At 37.0% G+C, this 22,359-nt stretch overlaps 1 protein-coding gene across 4 annotated transcripts in view; it reads left to right on the top strand.

The window, feature by feature from the left end:
• Nucleotides 1-527: 527 nt before the first annotated feature.
• The window catches only part of lyst (lysosomal trafficking regulator), a 116,540-nt gene continuing 94,708 nt past the window's right edge, over nt 528-22,359 (top strand). For 2 of the 4 annotated variants that reach the window (XM_089116723.1, XM_089116724.1), the window contains exons 1-3: nt 528-595; nt 1,097-1,339; nt 18,303-18,394. In XM_089116723.1, coding sequence (XP_088972849.1) covers nt 1,259-1,339; nt 18,303-18,394 — 173 coding nt within the window. In that variant the 5' untranslated portion in view covers nt 528-595; nt 1,097-1,258. Of the gene's footprint in view, nt 596-1,096; nt 1,340-5,901; nt 6,004-13,454; nt 13,475-18,302; nt 18,395-22,359 lie in introns of those variants that run through there. The other 2 variants (XM_089116725.1, XM_089116726.1) reach the window with 2 other exon arrangements.

Consider the following 22,359-nt stretch of genomic DNA (forward strand, 5'->3'; position numbering starts at 1 on the left):
TCATAATATTAGACATTTATGTTATGGATAGTTAAAGTGTGTGCTATAGCTTCTATACGGGAAAATGTCTGACTCAAACACTTAAATAATGAATGAATCTCAATCTGTACAAAAGAAAAGTGACATCATGGAAAAGTGTCTTAAATCTGACCAGAGATCATACTTAAAATACGTCTAAATAATTAACTGCTTCGGGCTTTTAAAACATTCCCGCAAACATCCTCTTATTCAGACAATAAAGACGAAAATGAAGAGATGTCCTGTTACTGGCGAACATTATTGTGTGACTGGAGCTCCCGGAGCCACTGCGCAATTGCGTCATCACGTCAGCCCTGCCCACACCGGGAAGCGACAAGAGACGCACGCACGTAAGCCCCGCCCCCTCAGGGGGGACACGATTGGCGTCATCAGAATGACTGGGGAGAGGGAGCGTCCTCAGAGGCCGCGGATTTGATTGACAGAATGTTAGCGTCTATTCAACCAATGTCCACTTAGGGTTCTGTTTTGTGGGCGTAATTTCCTGTACTGTTTTGCATGTCATTTTTTTGTCTTCTAAATTGCTTGTGTATATGTTAGAAGGAAGACCGGAGACGAGGTACGTAAATTGTAATTGTATTTAACACGTCCTAAACGTTACTTTCAGATGAATAATGCGACTACAGTGATTAAAATGGCCGGTTGGAATTGTGCAACCTCATAATAGAAAGAAGTAAATCAATGAGTGTTAGCCTAAGCTGTGCTGCGGGATATTCTGCGTCTGCTGTCGCGTGAAATGATCCAGATACACGCAAACATGTCTGCAGATACAAACCAAACTATCTTTATTTGTTCTGATTAATGTATTTTGTACAGGTTAATGTTGACATCGAAGCTAAAATAAGTCCCAACTTGTATTCAACAGAAAACAGTGTAATCTAACATTACTGCTTCATTTATCTGCTTGCACTGTAACTTGACAGTAAGTTAACTGTCAGCTAGATGTAATAAACTGACAGGAATAACGTACTTTTTACGTCATTGAATGCTGATGAATGGTGCAGTGCAGAGCTCAATTCGCGCCAGTCGTACATTTAAAAGTTCTTTTTCGTCTCTGTAGGTAGTAACGGATTTAACGGACTTTACATCTCTTAATCTGGATGGAACCCTAATGAAATGATACGTCGTTCCCGCGAATGCAGTTTGAATTTACCCGCGGGATTTTAGAGCTTCTGTCCGTCGCTGCTGTGGATGAACCGGAGCCGGTGGCGCTCATCTGGACATGGCCAGCTCACACCTGGCTGATCTGTCCCAGGCCTGGGACAACTACATGGACTGCCGTGCACAAGGCGCAGATCTGCAGGTGAGCGCTAGTAGACGACAAACGTTGTTTGTGGAGCTTGTAAAATACCTAAGTCTGAAAGTTATGCAGTTCAAACAGCGATTTGAAGTTTCAAAGCTTTGTGGATGGTGTATTAGACAGACATTTCCAGTGGATTTTTTAAAATATCTTCACCTTGTATTATTGTTTTTAGAAAACTATCATCCATCCCTTTAAAAGAAGCACTGTGATGCTGCTACAGTGTGATGCAAGGTTTTCAATATTTTAGATTTCACACAAATATGAACATCATTCGAGGAACACCAAACCAAAATATTAAAGACAGTTAGCCTACATATTTTAATGTATAAAGACCCAATTTCTACTGTAACAATGTATATTATGAATACGTGTAAAATATTTAGTTTGTTATAATTTTCGGAAATGAAAATTCTGTTAATTTATTACTCTTCCTCATGTAGTTTCAAACCCGTTCATTCATCTGACATCTACACAACTACCATTTTGATCCTTCAAAAAGTTCAAAAAAAGATTGTAAACAAATCAAAATGTATTGAGTGGTTTAGTCCAAATTTTCTGAGGAGACTCTATCCCTTTATATGATCAACAGATTGAATTTAGGCTTATATGCACATTAAACTTTGATCAGCGGACATAAACGAACCTGCTTGATGCGCGAGAACAAACCTTTAGCGGAAGCTCAAACGTGATTCGTAACACGAGAATCAACTTCATTGGTTCTTGCTGAAGCTCAAACGTGATGCGTAACACGTGAATGAACCTCATTAGCTCTTGCTGAAGCTCAAACGTGATGCGTAACACGAGAATCAACTTCATTGGTTCTTGCTGAAGCTCAAACAGGATGCGTAACATGTGAATGAACCTCATTGGCTCTTGCTGAAGCTCAAACGTGATTCGTAACACGAGAATCAACTTCATTGGTTCTTGCTGAAGCTCAAACGTGATGCGTAACACGAGAATGAACCTCATTGGTTCTTGCTGAAGCTCAAACGTGATGCGTAACACGAGAATGAACCTCATTGGTTCTTGCTAAAGCTCAAACGTGCTTCGTAACACGAGAATCAACTTCATTGGTTCTTGCTGAAGCTCAAACAGGATGCGTAACATGTGAATGAACCTCATTGGCTCTTGCTGAAGCTCAAACGTGATTCGTAACACGAGAATCAACTTCATTGGTTCTTGCTGAAGCTCAAACGTGATGCGTAACACGAGAATGAACCTCATTGGTTCTTGCTGAAGCTCAAACGTGATGCGTAACACGAGAATGAACCTCATTGGTTCTTGCTAAAGCTCAAACGTGCTTCGTAACACGAGAATGAACCTCATTGGTTCTTGCTGAAGCACAAATGTGATGTGTAACACGAGAATGAACCTCATTGGCTCTTGCTGAAGCTCGAACGTGATTCGTAACACGAGAATGAACCTCATTGGTTCTTGCTGAAGCTCAAACGTGATGCGTATCACGAGAATGAACCTCATTGGCTCTTGCTGAAGCTCAAACACAATGCGTAACACGAGAATGAACCTCATTGGCTCTTGCTGAAGCTCAAACGTGATGCGTAACACGAGAATGAACCTCATTGGTTCTTGCTGAAGCTCAAAAGTGATTCATATCACGAGAATGAACCTCATTGGTTCTTGCTGAAGCTCAAACGTGATGCGTAACTCGAGAATGAACCTCATTGGTTCTTGCTGAAGCTCAAACACAATGCGTAACACGAGAATGAACCTCATTGGTTCTTGCTGAAGCTCAAACGTGATGCGTAACACGAGAATGAACCTCATTGGTTCTTGCTGAAGCTCAAACGTGATGCGTAACACGAGAATGAACCTCATTGGTTCTTGCTGAAGCTCAAACGTGATTCGTAACACGAGAATGAACCTCATTGGTTCTTGCTGAAGCTCAAAAGTGATTCATATCACGAGAATGAACCTCATTGGTTCTTGCTGAAGCTCAAACGTGATGCGTAACACGAGAATGAACCTCATTGGTTCTTGCTGAAGCTCAAACGTGATTCGTAACACGAGAATGAACCTCATTGGTTCTTGCTGAAGCTCAAACGTGATGCGTAACACGAGAATGAACCTCATTGGCTCTTGCTGAAGCTCAAAAGTGATTCATAACACGAGAATGAACCTCATTGGTTCTTGCTGAAGCTCAAAAGTGATTCATAACACGAGAATGAACCTCATTGGTTCTTGCTGAAGCTCAAACGTGATGCGTAACACGAGAATGAACCTCATTGGCTCTTGCTGAAGCTCAAAAGTGATTCATAACACGAGAATGAACCTCATTGGTTCTTGCTGAAGCTCAAACGTGATGCGTAACACGAGAATGAACCTCATTGGTTCTTGCTGAAGCTCAAACGTGATGCGTAACACGAGAATGAACCTCATTGGCTCTTGCTGAAGCTCAAACGTGATTCGTAACACGAGAATGAACCTCATTGGTTCTTGCTGAAGCTCAAACGTGATTCGTAACACGAGAATGATCCTCATTGGTTCTTGCATGTCAAGCGAGCATGCTTCAGCTTCCGTTTAACTGATGTATGCGCTGATGAATGTTTATATGTGAATAAAAGCCTGAAATTAAATTTCATCATAAAAAATAGCGATCAAGTCTCTTAAGAAATTTGGTACATGTCCAAATAAACACTTCCATAAAACGCTTTTATCCAAACAAAACGTACGACAGAGAGAAATACATTGCACTTCAGTGGATGGTATATATTTGTTGATGCAGTCATACGCTTTTTAACATCACATAGTCAAGAAAACACGTAGACGTTACTTTCATAATTTCTTCAATGAAGGGATACTTCACTTTTTTTGGAAATTGGCTCATTTTACAACTCCCCCAGAGTTAAACAGTCGAGTTTTACCATTTCCGAATCCATTCAGTCGATTTTCAGATGATTTTTAGAAGAATATCAGTAACCAGACAGTTTCTGGTCTCATGAAATAGTATATTTTTTTCCTACTATGGAAGTCAATGAGACCAGAAACTGTCTGGTTACTGATATTCTTCTAAATATCAGAAAATCGGCTGAATACATTCGAAAACGGTAAAACCCAACTGTTTAACTCTGGGGGAGTTGTAAAATGAGCCTATTTCCAAAAAAAGTGGAGTATCCCTTTAAGCGCTAGTTGTCATCGGGTCGCATCGCACTATGAGCCACTGTACAGGGTCTTCTGTCTTGATATTTATGTAAACGAGTGGGAGTGTTTCTGTTCATGTGTTTGTGGCTGTGTGCTTTACGCTTTCAGTTTCCTGCCGTACGGTTTCGCCACATGACAGTTCTTGTCAACGCTAAACGCTGACTCCGTATGACTAGTAAACCATGTGTGACTGAAGACTGTTGTGATGCTCTTTCTGTTTATTTATCCTTTTTTTTATTTTTTTATTTTATTTATTATTATTATTTTTTTTATTCAACTTTTACAAAAGCTTATAATGACATTTTACAGCAAAAGACAAACACATAATGGGGAAAACACATAACAGATCTTACATTGTACAGAGTAAAACATTAAATTCTACAAACTATTTTTTTCCAAAATTTGAGATGTTTTTATGCACTTCTTATTTCTAGTAGTTGAAATCCGGTTGATTTGTCACTTATCAGGTAAACTGCTCATTTATATGTTTGTAGGATGGAATTGGCATTATTTAGGATACTAAAACTAAATTAACTCTATGCATTTATAGCAGACTCATACACTTACTATTGGTATTTGGTACTGTATAAAGTATGTACTGTATAGGGCTGGAAGATTAATCAGAATCCTAATCGTTTCCTTCAATTATTATAAAATCACAAAGATTAGAAATGCACACTTTCATCAGAAAAAAACCCCATCTTATATAGTCTAGCATATTTACAATTACAGTACAAATCTTGTCAGTGAACTGTGACGGCAAAAATGAAAAGTACATTCATTGTAATAAAGATAAAATGTTAAATTAATCAAGATTTTGATTTTAGGTCATATCGTCCAGCCCTAGCACTGTATATTATGCACGCATTTGCATTTTCTCTATAAAATATACAGTTTATCAATATGTGTAACCATAACACACTAATAGATTCTGTATCCCACAATGCAATGTACCTGACATTTCATCATTTCTTGTGTGAGACATAAAAATAATTTGCATGAGTTATGTTTATAATAAACGTTCTGTTTATTATGAGCACGTTGTGCAATTATGTAGTTTTCCACATTGTGCTGTTATTGTTATAGCTTCCCTGTTCATGAATTTTTTAGTTGCAGTTTTTGTCATAGTTGTTGTTCTTGGTGTGAACATGCCTTTAGATGTGAACGCTCAGGCTTGAATCATGTTGAGTGCGCTGATAAAATGCGTTTGGCAGAATGTGTTAAACTGAACGCTGGAGAAAAAGGTCATCCGTTAACACTAACTGCACACTTTTCCATTGCACTGACTGTAGGCTGGTACTTTCAACATGTCAGTGTTGCTGTAAATCAGTTGTGGTTTGCGTGAGATGTTTGCAAGATGTGATTTGATAACGGAGATGTTGTTCGCTGACAGGATGCCTGCTGGTCTCACTTCTTGTTGCTATTCATGTCTGCACAAGTAGCGTTTCATTTGTACACTTTAGGATTATAAGAGTATTTTTCTCTACACACTGAAATGATTGTGGGTGAGTTCGTCAAATTCATTCTCATTTGTAGTGGTTCAAACTAAGGTTTCATGTGAGTGTCTAATGTTAATGTGAAGAGTCCTGATGAAATAACGGTTTTGATGACTTGTATTCTCTTGTAGCAAGTTTGTCGAGTTGTGATTGAGAAGTCTCTGGTGGTTTGGTTTAATCAGGTTTCTCTGTCAAGTCTGTCAGTCTTGATACACTCTACCTGTTAAGCTTTAGTTCAACCATCTTGCTGCAAAAACTGATTTTAGGACACACAGACTTATCCAGATTGGAGTTAATGGGTGGAGATTACTGAGATAATCTGATATTCTGACTGGTCAATCCTTGTTTGGGCAACATTTGGGTGGTTGATGCGACTTTTGGGAAGTTCACATGTCCTGTTGTGTCCTCCACCAGCATGTCGGTTCATCAGAGTTAATCAGAAACATGAGTTCTTAATATTTGCATCAACTGATCGCATCTCTTCAGATCTTTCTCTAATACGGCACCAGTCAAATGTTTAGACGACACAGCGATGACTTCAGATCAAAAGATTTTTAAGGCTGTGACTTGAAAGAATCATAACTTTTTTTTTTTTCTCGAAGTTTGTGAAAACCTGGAAGTGTATCTCTCGTGCAACTGAATTGCTCTGTGTGTGTGTGTGTTGTGTTGTAAATCAACACATGAGAGTTCATTCTTTAACCCTTTGAGTCTTTCTGTAGTCAATAATTGTGTCCCTTAAAACTCATCTTTGATCACCAAAATTACATATTTAAACGTTTTTTACTTCTTACTTCTTAAAGAGCCCCTATCATAGCATTTGAAATGTTCCTATTTTTGTTTTAGGAGTTCCCAAAAACAGTTTAACATGCATGCAAGGATAAAAAACACTTTATTTGTCTTATAATATGCATTTATTTTTAACTGATTTGCTCGCCGACTCCCAAATGATTCGTACAACGACTCATTTTTCCAAACCACTCCTTTGCGTGACGCTAATCGGCGGTGATTGGTCAGATGACAGACCCAGTCAGTTATTGTTTGTTAGCATAACGCATAAACATATCGATAAAGCACTGCAGTACTACAAGACGCTCTATTCTTTATGACAACTCCAACATTTCACATATTTAAAAAAAATTGACATTGGAGACCTAGAAGCTGCACTGAGCGTAACTTACACACACACACACATACTGCCTCGCGCCCCGACGCAACAAAACCGTTCAAAACCCATAAAAGCAACAATTATTAATAATACTTACAGGTTGTGATTCGAAGGAGGAAGCTGATCCATACACTGGGTAAGTAAGTTACTGAGCCCTCCTTCAGGAACAACCGCTTGCGAATCCACATTTAAATTAATTTATGTTTTTGAACTAAAATGATGAGAACACAATCGGGCTATACTGTTGTGGTATCGTTGCAAATATGAACTCTAACCACCGATTCTTCACATGCTCGTCCCTGGTAAATGAAAACAAAGTGGCTGAACGATCTTTGCATTGTAGAACACAGCGTCTTCTCGACATGATGCTATGATGAAGTGTTTGAATGTGTAGACTTCAAGTTTACACTTCCGTCTGTGCGCGCAGTAACTAGGCGCGGCCAGTATGTAACTACGTCACTACGAACCAGCTAATGTCTCGTTTCAAAAACAATTCATGTTTTGAATGTTTCACCCATATCCGGATCTTTGGTGACCCGTATCTAACACAGATGGATCTCTGTCTGTCGTGATAATATAAAACTCTCTTGACTCCCGATATTAGCGTAACAATTACAGAAAAATAAAATAAAGCAATTTTTTTTTACCCTTTGAAGCTCAGAAGGATTCAGTTTGAGCACAATCATCACTGTCCTCTTCAGAGCCAATTTCCCTGCACATTCATCTCAAACATATTCTCATTTTCAACATCTTAAAATCAATATTTTGATCATTGACAGCTTCTTCTCCAGATCCACCACAATAGACACTAATATTTGATTGAGTTCAGTACTTGCTCTGCAGTAAATCACTGAGCCATTTCAGGTTTTGCTGATGATACTTCCTATTCTTTTGTTTTCTGCCTGCAGTAACGATGAGTGAAACGTCACTTCATCCAGACTGATTTCATGAAATGGCGTATGAATGACACGCCAATTCGTATTTCCATTTTTGCCGTGCGATTAGCACGCATAATCGCTTTTCAGCGTGTTTATGAATGCCACTGACTTAACGTTACATTACTGTATATATAAATACATGACCTACCCCAACCCCGTCCCTAAACCTACCCGTCACTGGGGTTAATAGCATTTATGAGTCTTCCCCTACCATCCTAGGAAAAAAAAAATATCACTCCCCAGATGTAGATCTACATTTTGCTTCTTTTCGCTCGGACATTTAACGGCGTGTACATACACGCGGAATCATTTAACGGCGTAGACATACATGCATACACACGGATAGCTCAAAATGCGTATAGATGTTTTGCAGATTATGTTTACGCAAAAGTCATGATGTCATGTTGTATCAGTGTGTATGAGGCATTGCCACCTTCTGGAATAAAGATGAATTGCACTTATTCAGTCATCAAAGATTCAATTATTGTAGAACAGAAAAATTGTTACACACCTATACCAATTTTGCAAAAAATGAATGGAAAAATAGTCATTCTTATATAATGTTATATCATTATATTGTTTCTAATGAATCCATTGAGTAATAGGCAAGGCAAGTTTATTTATATAGCACGTGTCGTACACAATGGCAATTCAAAGTGCTTTACATAGAAGAAATTAAAATAATCAAAAGAAATCAGAATAATTAAAACAGTTTAGAATAAGAAAAATAATAATAATAAAATACAGTAAATTATTAAAAGAATTTAGAATCAAAAATAAAATGAAGTGCAGTAACAGTCGGACGAACAGAGGCACAGTGCACTGCTCATTCAGTAAATGCACAGCTAAACAGATGTGTTTTAATACTAGAAGTTTGATGTCTAACTTAAAAAAATGAATGAGGAGGAGGGGTAGTGAATGATGTCGTTTCTAAATCACGTTTAAGCAATCGCTTGTTTCAACATCCTGTGTTTCTGCTTTTGGAAACCTTAAACGTCTATCCTCTCCACCGACGCCCCGCTTTCTGCCAGATTACACATTTTGCTCCGTGGATGGATAGTTAATTGACTCACCACTTGAATAATTCATCTCTCGCTCAGTCTCTCTGGTGAGTCACGTTTCTACCGCTGTCTTACTGGCTGTGATGTAATAGATGCACGTTGCAACTGTTGTACGATTACTCGTTTTTACTACTCAACTATCTGTTCAGGAAACTCCTTGGCTCATTGGTGGCTCAATGTTTACATCACTCTCTTAAAAAATAGTGTTCTTTTTGCGCATAATTGATGGATCCATGAAGAACGTTTAACGTTCATGGAATCTTTCTGTTGCATGTATAGTTGAATAAAGGTTCTTTAGATATTTTTAATGTTCTTTACACACACAAAAAATGGCATTACTATGATGAAACCCCCTTTTTTGGAAGCTCTTTAAGAGTGTATGTACATTTTTATGTTCATTTTCAGCAGCATCTCAAATGTCAACATTATCTGCTGGATTTTGAACACAAATTCAAGTTCACTTTATTTTAATGCTTAATAATTCCAAATATGTGACCCTGGAACACAAAACCAGTTATAAATCGCTTTGGTATATTTGTGGCAAAAGCCAATAATGCATTGTATGGGTCAAAATTACAGATTTTTCTTTTAATGCCAAAAAAACATTAGGATATTAAAGGAGAACTCTGGTGCAAAATGAACCTTTGGTCTAATTGCACATTGTTACCTAGTCAACCGTTATCTGAGATTTTTTTTCATGATTGCCGAATGTAAATAGTTTTATCTATTAAAACAGTTTAGCCTATAATGCTAGTATAACGCTAGTCTATAGGGCATAGAGTAATGACAAATAAAAATCGCTTGTTATTACCACTAACAAGGCTCAAAATAGCCCTACAGTAACACGGTAGCACAATAAGGATCCCTACATGCAAAACGAAGCATTGAGAACTTTGTCAGTGTCCATACCGTTTAATAAGAAGATATTTTATACACACAGTCAACTTCACGAATACAGGAAGAAGCCATCTTGGAAAAATAGTCTCGACCAGTCGATCTACGAACGCCGATCCAAGTGCGCTGAACTGTGCAGAATCTTATATGGTCCGTTGTTTCCGGAAGAAACACAAACACGAACCATTTTCTTCCCTTTAATATGTACATGTAGCCTACTGTTCGCGCTCACATTATCACCTTATTCACATCTCACCAGCGCACTTGGATCGGCGTTCGTAGATCGACTGGTAGAGACTATTTTTCAAAGATGGCTTCTTCCTGTATTCGCAAAGTTGACTGTGTGTATAAAATATCTTCTTATTAAACGGTATGGACACTGACAAAGTTCTCAATGCTTCGGTTTGAATGTATGGATCCTTATTGTGCTACCGTGTTACTGTGGGGCTATTTTGAGCCTTGTTAGTGGTAATAACAAGCGATTTTTATTTGTCATTACTCTATGCCCTATAGACTAGCGTTATACTAGCATTATAGGCTAAACTGTTTTTATAGATAAAACTATTTACATTCGGCAATCATGAAAAAAAATCTCAGATAACGGTTGACTAGGTAACAATGTGCAATTAGACCAAAGGTTCATTTTGCGCCGGAGTTGTCCTTTAAAGGAGAACTCTGGCGCAAAATGAACCTTTGGTCTAATTACACATTGTTACCTAGTCAACCGTTATCTGAGATTTGTTTTTATGATTGCTGAATGTAAATAGTTTTATCTCTAAAAACAGTTTAGCCTATAACTCTAGTATATGGGGCATAGAGTAATGACGAATAAAAATCGCTTGTTATTACCACTAACAAGCCTCAAAATAGCCCCACAGTAACACGGTAGCATAATAAGGATCCATACATTCAAACCGAAGCATTGAGAACTTTGTCAGTGTCCAAACAGTTTAATAAGAAGATATTTTATACACACAGTCAACTTCGCGAATACAGGAAGAAGCCATCTTTGAAAAATAGTCTCTACCAGTCGATCTACGTGCGCTGGTGAGATGTGAACAAGGTGAGCGTGAACAGTAGGCTACTTGTACATATTGAAGAAAAGAAAATGGTTTGTGTTTCTTCCGGAAACAACGGATCATATGAGATTCTGCAAAGTTCAGCGCACTTGGATCGGCGTTCGTAGATCGACTGGTAGAGACTATTTTTCAAAGATGGCTTCTTCCTGTATTCGCGAAGTTGACTGTGTGTATAAAATATCTTCTTATTAAACTGTATGGACACTGACAAAGTTCTCAATGCTTCGTTTTGAATGTAGGGACCCTTGTTATGCTATCGTGTTAGTGTGGGGCTATTTTGAGCCTTGTTAGTGGTAATAACAAGCAATTTTTATTTGTCATTACTCTATGCCCTATATACTAGCGTTATACTAGCGTTATAGGCTAAACTGTTTTTAGAGATAAAACTATTTACATTCGGCAATCATGAAAACAAATCTCAGATAACGGTAGGGCTGTCGCGGTAACCGCAATATTGCAGTACCGCGCTTCTGACAAGTCAACCGCAGAGGATTGCACGTAACCGCAGCAACCGCGATATTCACGTTTTTTTTTATAAGGCTTCTTCTTGTTTTGAACTTCATGCATGTGTATTGAATGTTGAACAAGTTCATACTGATAACAACAAGACTGTTTATCTTGGTGATGTGTAGCCTACAGAGGCTTCACACAGACAGTGAATGAGAGAGATCTGCAGAGCGCGTGCGATTACCTGCGTCTTTATTTGAAGTCGTGAAAAGGTTGCCGTGTCAAAGGAAAGCGAAATATTTTTCTTATCATCATTTTAACCTTCACGTCACGGGTATTTGTAATGCGCGTCAGCAGCAGCGCTGGTCAGCATCCCACAGCACAAGGAAGCTGCGGAAAATAATATCACCGAGTCACGCATTGAATCAATGCCATATTGGTCTCTAATAAGTGAAGCATCAGCTTCCGCGTTACCCATGCGACGCATTGCTGATCAGCTGAGCCTTGAAAAGTGGAACTCAAAGTTAAAAATAATTAACATCTTGTTTCATTACATCTCTTTTAACGAATCAGCTTCTTTGAACGTGTTCGTTCGTTGAATGAACGGTTCAAAGTCCGTTGTCATAACAATATGCGCGCTGAGTGAAGTGAAAGCCTTTCAATCATGCTTTTAATGCGCATATAGACGCTGTTTAGTTTCGGTTATTGGTTAAATTACCTCGTTTTTGTCCATATCGTAAACTTTATTTATATAGCAACAAATACTTATAAATTAAATGAATAAATAAATAAATGGCGGTAATACCGCATATCGCGCTATTGAGCCACTCAACATTACCGCAAGGGAAATTCCATAACCGCAACAGCCCTAGATAACGGTTGACTAGGTAACAATGTGTAATTAGACAAAAGGTTCATTTTGCGCCGGAGTTCTCCTTTAAGTAAGGATCATGTTTCATGAAGATATTTAGTAAATTTCCTACTGTAAATATATACATTTTTATGATGTATATATTTTTTGTGAGCCCGACTACGCCATACTGTATTACTGTAGTACCTCATACTGCACATCTTCAAGACACTGAACTTCACGTACATGTGCACGTCTGTTTGACAGGCTTCTAGAGTTATTCTCACTTCTGCATTTTATCATGCTGGTTCCCGGAGGAATGTAGAACTCAAAATTATCCTCATGATGCTCATCATAAAAGCAAAGACCAAATTAGATCAGTCACTATAATGACCGGAGAAAACATTACACAACAGTCATGCTCCGTAAGAACCGGGTCATATGGCACAAATGTACTGGATTTAGTAATATATCGAGCTTGGAAAGGACAATTTTGCCAACTTTTGCAGATCACTGAGTGCATATACTTCTTGTTTGTGCAAAAATATTATCACAACTCTGTTTCAGTGTTGGGGAAAATTACTTTTAAAAGTCATACATTATAATATTGTGTTACTCCTTTAAAAAAGTATCTAATTAAATTACATTTTTGCGTTAGTTTTTTCTCATCTGACTGGGCTTACTTTTTACTTACCTAGGCCAGCGAAGCAAGTGCATTCTGGGAGTTGTTGTCTTTCATCCACATAAGCCAAAAATACATTTTCAGGCTTTTCTCAGTCTAGAAAGCTCCAAATTCAAAAATAATTGCACATTTCTTCTACATAAATGACCCATTTTAAATACACATCCATCTTTCCAGAGGTGAAGTTGCCCTTTAACCCTGTTTCACTGTCCTTCTGTTCACCTTTTGTTTTCCTCTCTGTGTATCATCAGCTTTATCTTCTGTTTGTCTCATTCCATCAGTCTCTTTCTCTCCCGTGTCCCATCTTCCCAGCCTCTCGTTGTCCATTCATCTGACGTTCAGATAGTGGGACCCTGATTCTCTGGTGAGTGTCTGATGCCTGCAGAAGGTCATGACCCCTGCCACCTTCACTAACCCTGCCTTGAAACCTTTTAGACTACTAACAAGTTACATGGAGACTAGATTAAAGTGTGTTATAGGACTGATTGAGTTAAAGGGCTCATTAACTGCATTATTTTATTGTTTTATAATGTTTCCTGGGGTGCCCTTATAATGTTAGTATGATTTTGACTAGTGGTCGACCGATATTGGGTTTTTTATGGCTATTTTTTAAATATTTTTTTTAATATCTTAGAGAGCAGGGTGGTCGATATAAAGTATGTATATGTATATATATGTGTATACACTGTTATATATATATATATATATATATATATATATATATATACACTTTATATTTATTTTAATCAATGTTTAATAAATTAGAAAACATATTTAAAATCATTGTAAAATATTGTTTATTTTATTTTTATCCTGTCATGTTATTTTTTTATTTTATTTTATTTTGATCCTGTTATGTTATTATTATTTTATTTTATTTTTGGTCCTGTCATGATATTTTATTATTTTATTTTATTTTGATCCTGTTATGTTATTGTTTATTATTTTATTTTATTTTGATCCTGTTATGTTATTGTTTATTATTTTATTTTAAAATAACCCTGTCATGTTATTGGAGAATTTAGGGGAGATTCATCCATTACGGTCAGTTAGTGTGTGATTTGTAGGCGGTTAATGAAGCTCTTTTAGATGTAGATGAGATTGTGGTTGTCTGAGGTGACTGAACACTAAAACTAGGAAGTGATTTGTTTGTATAGAGCTGTTGAAACTGGTCTAGTATCAGCGAAGGAAGGAAATTGAGCCACTGGTATAAACTCAAAAACATGATTATACAGAAATTATAATCGATGATTGATAATGCCAATCACAATATCACCTGGAGAATGCAGATAACAGACAAATGCTGAGAAAAGTGCACATTTTCTCTTGTTTTTTGGGATGATAAATGACTTTGATGTGTTTCTGGTTTTTGATTTACCCAAAAGAAAGCAAAGCATGTCATTCAGCCAATTTTTTCGTATTTTCTGCAAGCCGGTTTTGTCCGTGTAAAATGGTTTTGTAGAAGCTGTGGATTAGTGAAGGGCTGCAGCAGCTTCTGTGAGGTGTGTGTGTGTGTGTGTGTGTGTGTGTGTGTGTGTGTGTGTGTGTCTGACAGCTGGAGGATCAGTGGTAGTGTGACCGACGCCAGTAACCCCCACAGTTACTAGTTGAAGAGGTCAGACGCCCGTCAGACGGAAATCCTGAGAGGATCAGACATGCTCATGAGTTTCATTGTGCTGCATTCTGATCTTTGATTGCTATTTTATTATTTAAATACATTTTAAATAACAGTCAATAAAAGTAAAATAGGGTTAATTTTTGTGAAAAAAAAAAAATATATATATATACATATTTCTTTATATAAGTATGTATATTATTTCTTAATAATAATATAGCCTACTAATTATATCTTAATGTTCATGTATTAATATTTATTATTATTGTATTTTATTTATTTTTGGGGGTTGAAATATGACACGCTCTTAACAGGTTTCATGACATTAATTCATATTATATATATATATATATATATATATATATATATATATACACACACAAGTATATATTTGGTTTGAAATATGGTATTAAATCTTGACCAGTTTTGTGAGATTCTTCCTTGTTGTTCTTATTATTTCTTAATAATAAAATAATAATACTAGTTAAATAAAAAATTAAAAATATGATTATCTTCATGTATTACTATTATATATTTTTTTTAATATTGCATTTTATTTATTTTTATTTCATTTAGCATTTTATTTATTTTTAAACTATTTTATTTATTTTTTAAATTAATTCATATCATTATTATTATTATAATTTATTTAGTTTTGTTTTGTTATATTAAATCTTGATTGGTTTTGTGAGATTCTTCATTATTATTATTATTTTATTATTTTTTCTGAATAATCACATGGTGTCCACGGGGTCTTAAAAATATTAAAAGTCAATAAATCAATTTAGTGATATGTTGACAATCATATGTTGGTGAAATATGACAAGTTTGTGACTGGTTTTATGCATTAATATGTATTTTATTTATAAGTCTAAATGGTCCTAACTTATAATAATCATAATTATTATGATTTTATTTTATTTATTTGGGTTGAATTTCTTGAGCGGCTTCTTGAGATGCAGACGGTCTGCCACAGTCATGCAGTTCTCCAGCAGCTGGAGTTCAGTTCTCTGCGTTTGGCCTCTTACTCACTCGCTCATGTGAGTGGAAGTCGCTCCATGTAATGTGATTATTCTGTGTCTGTTCCAGTAAATGGAGGCTGGCAGGAGAAACAGAGACGTCTCGGGATGTTTTTTTGAGCGAATGGAGAGTGGAAGTCTTAGTTTAGTGATTAAAAATGTCTCTCATTTTCATACATTTGTGTTGAACACATTTACAAAAGACTTTTCAAACAAGATATTATTGTTCATTTGAAATGAGTATTTGATGCACTTCTAAAGTTCACATTGCAAAGCTCCCTTGCCAGATCATTTTTGAGTCTCAAGACCCGCCCCCTTTAGTTACTGTTGCTATGTCCGACAAGCTACACTGTTTTCACGCCACACACACACACACCATGTTCTCACGCAGTGAAGACCAGCTTCCTTTTGATATGAAACAGTCTCGCCTTTCAAATGTAGTCATTTTTTAACGAAATTTAAACTTTGTGGCTCTTTAATGTGTCTGACGGATCACTCAGTTAAAGCTGCTCACAAACCGATCATCTCTTCCTTATAGCATCAAATAAACATGAATGAACATCAGAAGGAATGTTGTTTTAAAGGTGCAATACCTAAGATTTTTGCATTAAAATATCCCAAAATCACAAGGCCAGTGTTATATATTTAGTAAAGATGATAACTCACAATATTCCAAATGTTTCAAACAATGTTTAAATCGCGAGAAAATTGAGATTTTAACCAAGGAAACGGCACGTGTCAGCAGGGGTGAGCTGGGAGTCGCGAGTCAATCGCGTCATATCCGCTTACCTCGGTTTCCGCTCTTACTACGTGTAGTCCTGGACAAATGCGGTAGTTGTAGTTGTGCGTTAGCGCCTATCAAACGGCAGCTTGTTTCGCGCATTTGTTATGGAATGGAGCACATATATTCTTTTCATTTATTCTCGGAATGTGAACTGTTGGCTGTAAAGGGGGTCGCACACCGGACGAGAAGCGCCGCGTCACGTTTAGGACAACTCCAGTAACGTTATCGAACACCGGACGCGCACTTTCTCATCAGTGTATGGCCAGCAATATTGTTATGTTTAATGACAGAAAATGAAGATAATGTCTGTTCTATGTTATTGTACTGTACAATTAAATACAATCGTTGCTGAGTCTGCATTCTGAAAACTTTACCTCAGAGCATCCGTTCACAGAATGAATTGAGAATCTCACGTGAAAAATCTAATAATAATCAGTAATTGTCATTCAAGCAGCTGATTTCTGTAAATGACTGCAAAACTAAATGCATAGATATTGCAGCATAGGGCAAAGTCAGGATCCATTAGCAACGGTTTGAGGCAAAAATAATTACAATTTTATATAAAACTATGTAAATGGCGCTCTGTGGCGCAGCAGGGTTTTGAACACGGTCCTGAAACGTTGCTGGGCGCCGCGGACAGACGCCGAATGGCGCCGCCGGTATGTGTACACTTATAGATAATAATGTGTTCGAATAATTATGTGGTGCAACGCGGCGCTGCAGCTTCTCGTCCGGTGTGCGACCCCCTTAACGTTAATTTTGTGAAACTGTAGCTGTGGTTGAATACTTACACGACATGAAAAGATGTGTCAAATGTACATTGCAGACATCCCAAGTCTCCCGGATCTCCCGCATATTGATAGCGTTTCCCTGATGCCCGCAAATTAGTTCAAATCTCCCGGGATATAATGTTAGAGCGAGACATACTGCGCGCATAACATACAGCGCGCTGCGCGTGCACTGTACAGAGGGAGAGACTTTGCGTTTGTGCCTCGCGAACGCGAAAGTTAGCCTTCCCTCCCACCCCCACAATCTTGTTATCGAAATATACCTCCCGGAAATGAATTCTTGCAGGTTGGGATAACTGACATTAAATTGATTTTTTATTTTTATAAAGTTACCAAGGAGGGCCAACCACGTCAACTCCTTGCGAGAGACCTGCCCCTTCAAACCCTCTCCACCATAGCTTCGTCCAGTGACTCGTACAGTAACATCTGTGATAACTAATTTACTTTTAAACCTGACTTTTCTTGCACGGTTATTTCAGTTTAATGAAATACAAGCATGTCATTAAACGCAACGTTTATAGAAATCGAACTTTACCTCATCCATGACAACTAATTTTCGATTCCCGTCTGACTGATTTATCCACGGTGGAGTTGAAAACAACAGTTCCCATCATTCCGCGTTCCTCCACGGCGTCATCAAGCAAAGCCGTTGTTGTTGTTTTGAATGTAGCGCCCTCTAGCGGCATCTAGATCTTAGGTATTGCACCTTTAACCGCGTAAAGATGTCAATACACCGTTTTTCAAGTTCAACGTTAATCAACTAACTCTCCTGACTGCTTTGTTGGACAAAATGGCGGATTATGATTGGTCAGATCGCCTGTCAAGGGTCAATTCAAGCAGCACTATTACAATGTTCAAAGTCATATATGTTTGTCATATATGTTTGATCATATGTTGTTACACACATGAATGCTTCCTCAAAACCAAATGCAAATGTCTAGTTCATCAGTGCAATCTCTTTCATGTTGTTTTTCGTCTGATTTCAGGTCAGTCTTCAGTGCTTGGAGAGTTTTCTGTGCACGTTTCACTGTGTGCGACACCTCGCTGAGCCGAAGGGAAAAGATGCGCTCAAATTCTGGTAAGCTTTTTCATGATGATCCACATCACTGTGTGTTTAAAGGTGCCATCTGGGAAAAAAAATCAATTCATACACCATATTCCATACCAGATGGAGGCAGTATACCTCCAGAAAAATACCTCCGCGGCCGCGCGCACTCATGTCTTCAAACAACACGGGCGAGCGGGTCTCCCTCACGCATATTAATCAGTAAAACTAATAGTAAAAGGTTGGAGGACCGCAGTTTCACGTGGATCATTTGGAGATTTTCAGAGATTAGAGACTAAATGAACAACATCTCAATACTAAATAAAGGCCGTCTCATTGACAAGCCGGTGCATTTCGACGATATGGGAAAATTAAAGCCCAGGCATTTTTAGTTTACAGTGTTGGGAGTAACGCATTACAAAAGTAATACATTACAGTAACATATTACTTTTTGCTGTAACGCAGTAGTGTAAGGCATTACTAATCAATTTTCAGTAATATTTTACTCGTTACATGTTCAGTGAGGCTTGTATTACAGTTGTATTACAGTGTATTGTCTGATTTTACTTCTTAAAGGCAACAGACTATGTGAAAGTTTTAAAGCAGTCTTTTAGTGCCAGTTCAGAGCGGTCGCGTCTGTAACATTGTTTTTTTTTCCTCATAAATGCGAACACGAAAACTAAAATAAAATGAATATTTTAAGTTCTATGGAGACTGGAGACCCAACCCTTCCTCATCCGATTTGCGCAGTGTAATTAACAGAATTACAAAAAATATATTTTACCTCCTATTTTTTTGTCACGCATGAATGTGTGTCTTTTCCCTAATATTAAAAATAAAACATAGACTGATATTTGTCTAATGTCTGGAGTCCTTTAAGGAAGTAGCCTATATACGTTTCAATACATGAATTTTCTGAGAATTTTTATTTCAAGTTTTGACTGCAAATGTCATCATGTCCATAATGCTGGACTTCCCCAATTTTAAATAATTTATCCTCAACTAGTTTTGTGGTGTAGGTCTACGTATTTTATAATGTTAACTTCAAATAATACTAATAGCCTAATTTAAAGATAAGGCAGCATTGGATCTGGACGGTAAGGAGAATAACGCTGGAGTTGGAAGAGGTGTGTCGCGATTCTGTAGGTTCGTGGATCTGAGTCGTGTGGTGAATCGCGATTTCGGTTTCAAATTGCATATCGTTACAGCCCAAAAGTTAAGTTCTACTTAGTTATTTTGGTGAAAGTAACTCAAAAGTAATACATGAGTAATGTAACGCATTACAATTCTGGGACAGTAATATTGTAAGGTAATGAATTACTTTTAAATAACAGTAACAAGTAATACCTAATGTATTACAGTTTGGAAGTAACTTGCACAACACTGTTAGTTTATGGTATTCGTTTTGTTCATGTTACATTTTTATCATTAGTTTGAATTAATTTAACAGACAGCATTCCCTGATGTGGACCAAGCTAGCGCCTTTCAGAGCTGCCAACTCTCACAAATTCACCGTGAGACACACAACTTTTCACACACTCTCACGCCACATCCATTTTGTCATGCACAGAAAAGGACACAGAGACCGATCTCAGCTCTCAGATTCTGTTCATTTTATTACGCAATTCAAACAATAAATGCAGTTTTGGCGCTTGTAAATGTTAGACGACAGATCCCTAGCGCACGTGAACCGATCATCTCTACTAGCTAATGGTAAACGAACACGAACACTGTTGAAAGATACATACACTATGTTACAACTTACCAAAATGTATTCCTCATGCATAATATCGACCAATCATTTATTTAACTCATCCCTGAACTGAAATTTAGTAGCGGGCTGTATTTCCACACGACATCACGACATGGCATGCAGGTTCAAGTACACACAAGCCGGCGCGACTTACTCGTGTTACTGCAGTTTGGTTGGTGGTAATGTTGCCCGCCCGCATACCGCCTCCCATGGCCGAAACTGGTATTACGACACCTGCCGGGCCGGGGCTAATAATTTAGCATGCTAATTTAGGTTATATCTCGGCAGCACTATAACTTGCCAGTTTTTTAATAACATCATTGCACTTATTTCTTCTCATTCTTTTGATGCGTGTAGCTCATTTTTTAGATATTTGTACCTCAATTATTCCATATGGCACCTTTAAGTGTTTTACCCAAAGAATAGTGAGAATTCTGTGTCATGAATCATGTGATCAGGAGCGTCATTTTAAACTTCTTTATATATTTAAATGCTTTTGCGTTCTCTCGTTAATGTTTTGCCTTTTGACCCCAAGACGTTTTACGTCTTGCAAAATATTTTTTTTTTAATTGAATCTTGTTTCCACCACAGAATAAATCATTTTTAAAGATAATTGCCACTTTTTATTTCACAATTGCGATTTTACATCTCATAATTCTGACTTTATTTCTCAGAATTGCGAGATATGTGATAAATAAACTCACAATTCTGACTTTTTTTTCTCGAATTTGCATGTTTATATCTCGCAATTCTGACATCTTTTCTCAAAATTGTGAGATATAAACACGCAATTGCAAGATATGAAGTCGAAAATTGCGTGTTATAAAGTCAGAATTGTGAGATAAAAAGTTGCAATTACCTTTTTTATTTTTTATTCTGTGGCGGAAACAAGCTTCCACACCCTTTAGGGTCTCCGTAATGCAACTTTTTGAGATCTTTTACGCACAGATCAGATTAAAGTTCTTGATCAGTGTGTTTTGTCTTATTTATTTGAACGCCCGATTACATATCCGGCCTCAGTGGGTTTAACCTTGTGTCTGAATAAACTCAACTAGAGCTCATGTTAATTAGCATTGTGTTGAGAGAGAAGCTGATCGTTTGAGGCGAGCGATGAAAAGGCTTTCTTTGTCTGGCCGAGTGGCTACATGCCGTGAGCTCAATTAAGTGTGTTTTCTCAGCTCCTAATCTTTATCTCATGATCATGTGCAGTTCCTGGAACATTAGCCGAGACAAAGCTCATGTGAATGCATTAGCCTTCTCTTATTACTTGTGATTATTGCATATTATTGCCTTTGACCCTTTCAGAGTTTTTATCTTAGTTGAGCGAGATAATAAAGTAATGTAAAGTCTTATGTTGTTCCAAACTTATTTTCCATACATGAAGAAGATTTTGTCATCTGTCCACTTTATCAGAGGCATTGTCAAAGTGGAACAGGATTGGAGAGACTGGTAAAGTGGGACAGCTTATCAAGTAATGAGTTTATTATTAACTTGCATAGCTATAATAACGATAATGAAATGGGAGTGCTGTGCCATATATATTGGACATAGTATTTAGTGTATTTACATGTCACAAAATGTATTTAGCTACATGCTAACAAGCAAAAACAATATTTAAAATAAACTATACCGTCTACTATTGTCCCACTATGACAATCTTACCTGAAAAAAAACTACCTAAAAATACTTGATATTTCTTTGTTTTGCTTTTGACTAAGGTTAGGCAACACTTTACAATCTTACTTAACATTATTAAACTACATTAATTAACATCAACTAACGATGAACAAATGCCTGTAAAGCAAATCTTAATGTTAATTTTTTTCAAGTCTCTTATGCTCATAAAGGCTACTGCATTTATTTGATTAAAAATGCAATAAAAACAGTAATATTGTTAAATATTATGACAATGTAAAATAGCTGTTTTCTATTTGAATTTATTTTAAAATATAATTTTCTTCCTGTGATAAAGCTGTATTTTCAGCATAATTACTCCAGTCTTCAGTGTCACATGATCCTCCAGAAATCCCTCTAATATGAGGATCTGATGCTCAAGAAATATTCATTATTATTATCAAAGATGATAATAGTTGTGGACTTTTTTTTCAGGATTTTTACAGCAAAAACCATATTTAAAATAAACTATACCGTCTACTATTGTCCCACTATGACAATCTTACCTGAAAAAAAACTACCTAAAAATACTTGATATTTCTTTGTTTTGCTTTTGACTAAGGTTAGGCAA

The sequence above is a fragment of the Pimephales promelas genome, chromosome 11, assembly GCF_988280905.1.
Source record: "Pimephales promelas chromosome 11, fPimPro1.hap1.1, whole genome shotgun sequence".
In the NCBI taxonomy this organism is placed as follows: Eukaryota; Metazoa; Chordata; class Actinopteri; order Cypriniformes; family Leuciscidae; genus Pimephales; species Pimephales promelas.